This window comes from Ochotona curzoniae, unplaced genomic scaffold (assembly GCF_017591425.1).
Source record: "Ochotona curzoniae isolate NIBS_2020 unplaced genomic scaffold, NIBS_Ocur_1.0 patch255, whole genome shotgun sequence".
In the NCBI taxonomy this organism is placed as follows: Eukaryota; Metazoa; Chordata; class Mammalia; order Lagomorpha; family Ochotonidae; genus Ochotona; species Ochotona curzoniae.
Genome location: NW_024466812.1, coordinates 1 through 9,513, shown reverse-complemented (window position 1 = coordinate 9,513; position 9,513 = coordinate 1). Strand labels below are relative to the sequence as shown.

The 9,513-nt window shown below is 58.7% G+C and overlaps 1 protein-coding gene across 2 annotated transcripts; it reads right to left on the bottom strand.

Moving 5' to 3' along the window:
• Window positions 1–754: 754 nt before the first annotated feature.
• Window positions 755–9,392, bottom strand: LOC121166861 (lysophosphatidylserine lipase ABHD12-like). 2 transcript variants are annotated; one of them, XM_040996168.1, is made up of 9 exons: window positions 9,340–9,392; window positions 8,322–8,367; window positions 6,718–6,847; window positions 5,914–5,951; window positions 4,805–4,884; window positions 3,986–4,068; window positions 2,818–2,896; window positions 2,069–2,196; window positions 755–1,376 (listed from the first exon to the last, which is right to left on the bottom strand). In XM_040996168.1, the coding sequence occupies exons 3-9, from the start codon at window positions 6,807–6,809 to the stop codon at window positions 1,337–1,339; spliced, it is 540 nt and encodes a 179-aa protein (XP_040852102.1). In that variant the 5' UTR covers window positions 6,810–6,847; window positions 8,322–8,367; window positions 9,340–9,392; the 3' UTR covers window positions 755–1,336. The 2 variants fall into 2 exon arrangements, with proteins under 2 accessions (XP_040852102.1, XP_040852101.1); XM_040996167.1 differs by lacking the exons at window positions 755–1,376; window positions 2,069–2,196; window positions 9,340–9,392 and adding an exon at window positions 2,224–2,690 and having other exon boundaries at window positions 8,322–8,364.
• Between the last annotated feature and the right edge of the window lie 121 nt (window positions 9,393–9,513).

Here is a 9,513-nt window from a genome sequence, read left to right as displayed (position 1 = left end):
GTTTGGGTTCTGGTCCTGGCCACAGCTGGATCTTGCAGCCTCCAGGGCAAGTTGCTGGTGCCTGGGCTGGAGTGGATAAGAGAAGCAGCCATCAGGGCAGGCAGAGGCGACTGGCCCAAGCTGCTTCCAACTCGGGGAAGGGCGCTGAAGCTCGGCAGAGGGAGAGCTTCCATCCATTCCTGGTGCAGTTCCGTGTGGGTGGCAGGGACCCAGCAGCCGCTGCCTCCAGCATGCACATCAGCAGGAAGCCGAGCTGGGGCCTGGTGGCGTCACTGCTGCCCTAGATGTGCCCCTCAAAGCTTGTCCCACTGCCCCAGCAGAGCTTTGGGGTAGGCAGTTCGTAGCAGTGAGGGTCCTTGTGGGGGTTTGTCTGGCAGCTGGGCACAAGTGCAGTTCTGTGACCCGCAGGCCTCTGGCAGGACCCTAGTTCCACTGAGGAGACGCTGGGCTGATGTCATCTTCCAGCAGCGCCCTGGCAGATGGCACAGTGCGTTAGACTTCAAGCTGGCCAGCGGGGCGGGGTGGGGGCGGAGGGGGTACCCTGCTGGCTGTTGGGCCCTGCCAGTTCATGGCTGCACTGGCACCCAGTGCGAGGTGAAAAAGGCTTGAAAGCTGGGGGGCTGCCTTGCACACAAATGGCAGGACTGGAATCACCAGCCAGGGGCTCCCTGGGGCTGGTCCCACAGGTCCAGGCTGGGGTCCACGCCTGAGGACGAGGAGGGACTCCCAGGGCTGCAAGCATCACTCAAGGACATGCAGACCACCACCACAGTTTTATTCTTGTATAAATGCTCAGTCTAGGGCCAGGTTAGGAGGACAGTGGGAGGAATGAAGAAGTATGGGTCCTGGTCCCTGGCTGTGGGTGAGCAGCGGGCTGTCCAGGGAAGTGGGGACCCCACCCCCAAGGCAGGCAAGCAGGAAGGCAGGACAGGGTGCGCCTCTGGAACCTTCAGTCCACTGCGTGGGTGCCGGAAAAGGCAAGAAGAACCTTCCACATACTGCGCAGGGGTCCCAGGCCACTATCCTGGCCCTGCCGGGGCACCAGGGCAGGCTCGGGCACTGTGGGCTCCGCCAAGGGACACTGCCTGCTGTGTCTCCGAAAGTCTTCCCAGTGAGAGCAGGCTGAGTGGTGGCAGCAGGAGGGGGCCGGGGCTGCATGCCGACCACCCAGAGCCCCTCACGTTCTGTGCTTCCGGCCACCTCCACGAGCCGTGGGCTGGCCTCCAGGCCTCTCTTGTGGTGGGAACAGGCTCCTGAGTGCCGCCAGGCTCCGGGCTGCTGACCGCAGGACAAGGGGCAGGGCGGAGGTCCTCATGCTTTCTCCGCACAGCCAGCCTCAGTGCTGGCGCTCGGGTTCCCACTTCCCCAGGAACTCCCTGGGCCAGAAGGAGGACACAGGTGAAGCGCACCGTGCAGTGCAGACCCTCAGGGGAGAGATGCGGTCAGGCCCACCACTCCACACCCCACACTCATGGGGCTGAACGCTGGGCCAGCTCTGCCGGTAGATGTTCCTTTTAGATAGAATGGAGGTAGAGCAAACGTGTGCTCTTGCCGCCACATCCCTGTGGCTGGGGCCACGTCCCCCCACACGCTATGGGGAGCTGCACTTTGGCTATCACGTGGCCGGCTGCTCTAGTGCAGCAGCCCCCAGTGCTCCCTTGCGCTGCACAGCGGGTAGCTCATGGTGTCCAAGGCCGGCTGGCCAGTGGGTGGCAGGGCTGGGGTACCCAAGCCCTTGCTGAAATTTCACACTAACACTTGGGTCCTGCCCAAGCCTCTGGCCGGAAGCAGCTGAGCATGGACAGACTTGGGTGGGGTGGGGTGAGGCGGGGCGGGACAAGGCCAGGTTCTCCCGTGTGCAGGGTAGGTGACCCAAGAACCTGGGATGGACAGTGAGGCCAATCCAGCGGCAGTGGCATATACCCACGCGGGTAGAGCCTACACAGCAGATGACCTGCGCCTGTCCGATCATGGAACAGCCTAGAACAGGGAGGAAGTTTCTTCCAAGCCCCTCTGTAGTGGACTGCTCCTGCGCCCCCCGACTCCCCCAGGCAGCTCCAGCGCTCACCTCAGGATGCGCGGGAGCTCGGGGCTCTTGTAGATGTACTTGTGCCGGTAACCAAGGTCTGAGTGGAAGGGAATAAACTGAACTCTGAAGTCGCGGAAGCTTCGGGATGGAGCAGCGATGTTGTAGAGCTGCAGGGGCAGATGGGGGTGACACGCAAGTGCAGCTGAGCTCTTGTCACGCTGCTCCTGCCGCCACGGGCCTGGGCTCTGCAGGCTTGTTCCCAGGAACTGGGCCCCAGCTTTGGTCCCCAGGCTGGTCTCTGCCCTCAGGCTACCTCGAGGAGCGGCACCGGTCAGCTGAGGTCCAGCACGGACAGGAGCGTGTGGCGCACTCAGTGGGCTGAGGCCTCCTGCTCTGGGGCAGCAGGGGTGTGTGGGTTGCAGGGGCACGACCCTGTCCTGCATGCCTTATGCAGCTCAGCTGTGGGCAAGCCCTAGGTGGGACCTGCTGGTGAGCCTGGTACTCCCATCCAACAGGCTCACCTTGCTAAGGACCCAGGCGGGACCTGGTGAGGCCTGGTACCCCTCCAACAGGCTCACCTCACACTGACCACACAGCCAGTCCTGCTTTCCAGAAAACAGCAAAAGCTGGCATGGAGGCCCCACAGACAACATGACATTGTCTGCTCTCAGGCGAAATATCCAGAAGTTCTGAGTTGATTCACATAGCCCTGCCTGCCACCCCCACCTCATGGCTCCCTGCAGACAGTGTCGGCGGTCCCCCTCAGCCCTGTCCACCATGATACCCACCTTTCTGCCCAGCTGGAAGGGCACGACTGGGTCATCCTCAGCGTGCAGGATGAGCAGAGGGCAGGAGATGTGCTTCACGCTGCAGAAGGAGGGCACAACTGAGCCAGGTGGCCCCGTGGGCATCTGCGTGCAGACTGCGCCTCGCGCACTGGCTGTGTGACAGCCCAGATTCTGAGCTGTTCTCAGTCCCAGAAAACCACAGGCTAGCCACTTTCAGTATCTGTGCCAGCCAACCTGGGGCCTGCACTGCGAGCACCACACAGACAGAGGAGCCACCAGTGCCACAGGGCTGGCAACCATGGGGTTTCAGGCCATCATGGTGCCAACTCCAGGCTCTGGCTTCCTGCCAGTGCAGACCCCAGGAGGCAACAGTGAAGGGCACAAGAGCCGTGGCCCCAGGTGTCGTGGACATGTGGAGCGTATCAGCAGGGATACGCTGCTTCAGGTTAACTCTGAATCACTGGAGGTTAACTCTGTCACCCTGCTTCAGGTTAACTCTGAATCACTGCAGTGGGCCAAAGGCGTCCCTGCTGCTGAGAACCTGAACTGCCAGGGACAAGGCGCAGAGCCCTCGACACTCTCACCAACAGTTTCCCATTGCTCACACAATCGGACAAGCTGCAGGCCAGGGGGGTGGCTGTCACGGCCACTTCGGGCTCACCCCTAGATGGGTCCATGCATGTCCGTCGGAAGCTTGTGGTCCATGGATGCCCAGTTCCTGGGCAGGTCCCAAGGCAAGTCACGCCTGGCATGTACTCCTGCCTCACAGGGCAGAACTAATGTGCGAGGCCCTCTAACCAGAGGCTTCTGAGGACAGCACCCAGGGTCTGGTACAGAATGTGCCGGCCTGCCCTGCAGCTGACCCTGACAGGGACGTGGGGGTTGATGCCATCCACATGTGACCTGGCTTAGCTGGAAGGGTCGAGACCAAGGTTGGCCTCCAGAGGCACAGTACTCACTTTGTGTTTTATTCTTTTAAAGACTGATGTGACTGACAAAACCATAGCGTTTTAACGTGTTGCTAATTCTCCTCAGATTCCTTCCTTCTTGCTGCTGCTGTCTGCCATGGACATGCACAGGCGCCCAGGACTCCACCATGCAGCCATGTGAGGGCTGGCCTGGGGGCTCGCGGCATTCCAAGCTGCCAGTGCTCACACCAAGTACTCACTTTTCATCATTTGCAAACTTAATCCCGCTGCTTGTAATGGGATCCAGGAAGAACCAGTCAAAGGCAGGGAAGTAGCGATAGATCTGAGGGGGAGATGAAGGCCAGATTAGGGTCAGGGTTAGGGTCAGGATCAGGGTCAGCTCAGGAATCAGGTAGAACCACAGGTGGGTCTACAGCTAAGGATTCATGTATGTCTCCAACAGCACAGCCATGCTGAGGCACCTGCTACCCTGCTTTGCTGGGCCTGGGAGGCCCTCCAAACTCATCTGGGGGGGCTGCCCCCAGACATTGCTCCCGCATCTCCCAAGCACAGCCAGAGTCCAGCTCAGAAGCCCAACCCTCCCCCACTTGCTGAACCATGCCCAGAGGTGTGTGGGTGAGGTTGGAGCAGCCAGTTCTCCCTTACAATTGTAGAGAAAAGCAAAACTGAGAAAATGAGACACAAATAAAGGCTTCTCAAAGGCATCACAAAGCAACAAGAGATCAGGACAGACGGATGGACGGAGAGATGGGCGAACAGAGGGCCCCACGCCACACGGGTAAGGCCGCCCGTGAGCCCAGCCCCTCGCAGACAGCCTACCCTGTCACCCAGCCACTGAGTGGCGCCTTTTCCAGGCAGCCCTAGCCCTGTGAGGCAGGCTGGGCCTGAACTATGAGTTTTGTTTTTAATAAAAATTCAGGTAGTTACTATTTGCATTTTGCAACTGCTTCCTGAGAGCCAGTTCACATTACTTAGAAACATTATTAATGAAAAAACAGTGTTCATGGATCACACATACACAGAAAGACAAAGTCACTTTGCAGGAAGCCTGTACTCACCACTGAAAACGGGTGGCTCTTTGCTTCTTCACGGATATTGGTGAATGGAGACTCCAAGATAAGGGCATCTGGAGGCGTTTCTGGAGAGACAGAGGAAGGCACAGAGCTGAGATGCAGGAGCCGAGGCCTCCCAGCCTTTGAGACACTGGGGCACACGGAGCTGTGTGGCAAGGCTGGCAGACGTCCCTCCAGCTGGCTCCATACCACCTCAGGGACACTCAGTTACCCCAAGCATGGCTGATGCACTGCTGTTTGCCCTTGTGAGATGTTCTCTGTAACCGATGTGAGCTTAGGAACGGATGTCATTAATAACGTGATGGTGAGTGGCCGTCTAACGACTCATGCTGTCTCGGCCGCTCCCATGACCCTTTGGCTGGAGGAACTCAAGGATGTTTGTACTAACATTGTAAAACATGCTTTCAAACTAATTAAGGGTTGTTAAGCCCGTGGTTGTAGTGGGAATTTATGTTTAAAGTTTTTTGTTTCTGATCTTGATGTTTTTCCCTCTGTGATATATTTTCTGCTTTAACTGACAAGTTGTAGAATGAGATGCAGTAGGAGTGTATCAGTGATTAATGTGCGCTGCCAGCTGAGGAGTTCCGCAGGGTCAGCCTGGATGATGCCCTGCTTTAAGGTGGAACAATCTGCAGACTTCTCTTTGGAAACACCCACTTGCCATGACGTAAAAGTCTGTGCGAAAGCTTGTGAGTTCTTCTGTATAAATAAAGCAGACAGCCTTCTTGCACTGGCCAATATGACCATAGAATTATAGTGGGCCACCTTTTCTCTTTATCTCTTTTAAAAACACCGACTCCACACATCTTTCATGAGCTCTGAACTCAGCTGGAGCTGGTCTCCAGCAGTCAGCTGGTCGAGAAGCCAGCAGCCCAGGGCAAGTGCAGGGTGTGTGGGAGCAGCCCAGGAACGCACGCCTGCAGGCCTCTGCCCACCAGCAGCCAGGGGAAGGGGGCAGCTTCCCCGGGTGCTATGAGAACCCCATGGGGAGGGTCCCCATGCCACAGCCTACAGGAGACTGCAATGATAGCAGGAGGCAGAGGTGGGAGGACGGGTGAACACGAACGGGTACAAGGTTCTGATCGGCCCCTCACCTCGCTCACACAGGCGCCGCACCAGATTTGTTGCCACTCTGGAAAGAAAGAAAACATACAGTTCGGATGAATTAGGTTTAAAACCAAAAAAAGGAGTGGGGGGCGGGGAGGGAAGAGGGAGCGGGAGTTGAGGAGAGCACGCCTGTTCAGCAGTGTGCTCAGAAACGCCGTGGGATCCGAGAGGCACCAGTCCCCGGGCTGGGCCATCCCAGAGGCACCGTGCCCCCTGCACATGGCATCCCTCAGGATGGTGCCCAGGGAGCAGCAGTGTTTACCTAGGGCCTCTGTGCCAGAGGAAAAGGTGTCGGGCAGAGGGCGGCTGCGAATGGGTGAGGGGTGTACAGCCTCAAGAGACCCTATCAACTCAGCCTGCCCGTGCATGGGCACTCAGGGATTGCCCGCTGATCCTCAGCCACACCCCCAGGGGACTGAGCCTGGGTTAGATGGCCAAGGTGGCTGCACACGTGGACTCCAGGGGGGCTACACGCTCAAGCACACACACACACACACACACACACACACACACACACACACACACACACACACACATGCACACACAGAGACAGCAAGGTCCGCATAACGTGGGGCGCACAGCCATTGCAGTGCTCCCCACTGTGGCCTGAGGACTCTTTGCCGGGGTGTGGGGCCATCTGCCTCTGTCTGTGGCGCATATTCATCTTGAGTCACCTCTGGGGTCTCTGTACACCCCTTCCAAGGGAGCAGGCTGTGGCTCCAAGCGTTGCAGGTGTATGCAGAGCACCTGGTGGGCACAGGGTCGCCTTCTGCCCTGCTGCCGACCCTTACCCAGTGCCCAAGGAATGGCCCCAGATGTACACAGGGTTGTCCCCACTCCTGGCTTTGATCCAGTCAAACACGTGCAGTGCATCGTAAGTCATGCCTCGCTCAGACGGCGTCCCGACCGAGTCACCCCAGCCTGGGAGAGACAGGAGGGAGAGAAGGTCAGATGCAAGTGTGTGTGTGAGAGAGAGAGAGAGAAAAGGACAGCTGAGAGGACTGCCCCAAGCATGTGTGCCCATCATGTCCCTGGCAAGGAGAGTGGCCAGCCGTGCCCTCCTCTGGGCGCTCTCTGTGGGTGGGCTGTAACTGCCCAGTGAGAAACAGCAGGGCTGGGGCAGCACAGTCCGTCACGGAACGCTGACGCCTGCCTGCCTGTCAGAGCTTGCCCACCACCAGCACCCTGGCTCCTGCCTGCCTGCGTGGGCCAGGACTAGGGCATCCAGCTCAACACAGACAGCCTGGCAGGATGGCCAAGATGTACAAACTGGGCTGGTGGGGCCAAGGCTGCAGCCCCTCCCCCACCCCCCCCTCCCCAGGATCAGCAAGAGCAGTGGGGTTGTGGGACACTCTGGGGAAGCAGGAAGGAGGCATGAGGCTCCAAGGGGCTCTGATTCTCTCCAGCAGGCCCTCCAGGCACTCCCAGTCAAGGTCGAGTGCAACTGCCTTTCTGGCGGCTCAGCAGCCACGAGTGAGTCATCGGGAATTGACCCCAAAGCCGCACAAATCCCACAAGCTGGTTATGCTGCATAAGCAAAGCCCACAGGGGGTGCAGGAAGGCCAGAACAGGCAGGGAGGAAGGGAAGGAGGCAGCAACATGCAGGAACAGAGCCAGGAAAGGTGCGGATGGAGCACACGTGTGCGGACAAACATGGGCACAGGAGCTGGCAAGGGGGCCCCACACCCGCCTGCAGACAGACTCCAGGGGAGCTCAGCACACTTGATGCTCCCAGAGCCTCCTGTGGAAACACCTGCCACCTCCACTTCAGCTCAGGTGGCAACAGATTTTGGCTTTCTGACCAAGAGAACACACTAAGGTCGTCTGCAGAGGCTAGGTCTGTGGCCAGGGGACATAGCAGTGAGAGGACACCAGGACAGCCCTGCATGGCACCGCCACCTGCCCTCATCTCTGTCCTCACATCCAGGGGAGCGCACAGCAGTGTCCTCCTGCACAAGGTCAGGGTGGACGGCCAAGCAGCCTTCATGCCTCTGGCCTGAGTGAAGGCTACAGCAAGTAACAGCCTTTTCAACGGACGCTCACTGTTCGCACCGCGGCTGAATGCTGCCAGTGCACGTCACACTCTGCTTTCTCCATCTGTTCAGCGGCTGGCCTGCTTCATTCCAGAAAGAAAGAAGGCAGGCTGGGGGACAGACTGGAGAGGGACTTGAGGTTCCAGTGGCACCCTTGCCGGAGTGGCTCCCAGGTACCCACAGCTGGGGCTCTGTCAGGAAGTCCTGCACCCAGGACCCACTCAGAGGAGACGCACTGCCCTGCCCCTCCCCTGGGCACAGGAGGTTGGCCTGGCGAGAAGGAAGCTGCGGGGTGTGCTCTGAGCCGGTCAGAGGTGCGGGCAGGGGTGGATGTGTGCTCACACACTTGGGGGAGATCTCACCTCGGTAGTCAAAGGTGACCACATGATACCCCAGGGAACTCAGGACCTGCAACATCAAGGAGAAACAGCTTTGGTGGCAAGTCCAAGCAGCTAAGTTGCAAGGGGTCTTGCCTGGGCCCACTCAGCCCAGCACTGCACAGCAAGAGCCTGCCTCCCGGCACAGGCTGCCCCCTGGGCTGGCTGGAGGCTGAGGGCTTGGGGACAGGCTCCTGCGGTCCCCAGGCAGCAGCTCTGCTCAGGTCTCTTCTGTGGTGGGTGGCTCCCAAGTGCTACCAGCAGGCTTTGCCCACTCTGCATGAAGGTGGGCCCCAAGCAGGAAGAGCACCCCTCTGGGGACACGTCTTGCAACCCAACATTTTTCATATTTTTAATGATTTGTTGAAATTTTTCAGTTACTAAAAATAAAATGAAAATCTGAGGGCCACAACCTCGGTATAGTGGCCTAAGCCTTGGCCCGCAGTGCCAGCATCCCATACAAGCACTGGTTTGTGTCCCAGCTGCTTCACTCCCAGTCCAGCTCTCAGTGTATGACCTGGAAAAGCAGCAGAGGACATTCCTGCACTCATGCGGGAGACCTGGAGGAAGCCGCTGGCTTCACAGTCTAGCCGTTGCCTCCTTCTGGGGAAGTGACCCAGTAGATGGAACATATCCTTTTCTTTTGAATAAAAAAATAAATAAATCTTTAAAATAAATTCCTCCAGCAGTCCCAGAGCCAGCTGAAACCACCCACCCACTCACACCCACACAGTGCACCCACTGCAGCCCCTTGGAGGGACAGCAGCAGGTGGGCGAGTGGGGGTCCTGGGACACCACTCTGAGGGTTCATCGGGACCTCAAACCCCCAAGCCGTGTGTAGGCCTGCACATGCCGCTGGCGTGTGTACCCCTCTCCCCGAGGGGCCAGGCAATTCTGAACATCTGTGTAATCCACACACACAGGCTGAAGAGGCCAACAGCAGTTTGTTCTCAGGAGCCGGAGTGACCGGCTGTGGTGGCCACTCCTCGCGTGCAGAACTCACCTTGTACAGCTCTACCCGGTGGTCGCCGCCCCTGGAAGACAGGAAAGAAACAGGAAGTGGACGAGGAGCCTCCTGAATCCCCAAACCTCACCCTGGGAGGGGTTGGCTGGCCTCACCCTGCATGTGGCATGTGGCAGTCCTTCCCATCCAAGGGAAAGATCTGTAACGACGAAT

What these genes read in the sequence shown, in the direction of transcription:
- LOC121166861 (XM_040996168.1), bottom strand. Translation starts at nt 6,809, where the DNA reads ATGACTTACGATGCACTGCACGTGTTTGACTGGATCAAAGCCAGGAGT. An exon ending in GCGGCGCCTGTGTGAGCGAG is followed by an intron (nt 4,885 to 5,913) that starts GTGAGGGGCCGA and finishes CTGTCTCTCCAG; the next exon opens with AAACGCCTCCAGATGCCCTT. An exon ending in CCTTCCAGCTGGGCAGAAAG is followed by an intron (nt 2,197 to 2,817) that starts GTGGGTATCATG and finishes CTGCCCCTGCAG; the next exon opens with CTCTACAACATCGCTGCTCC.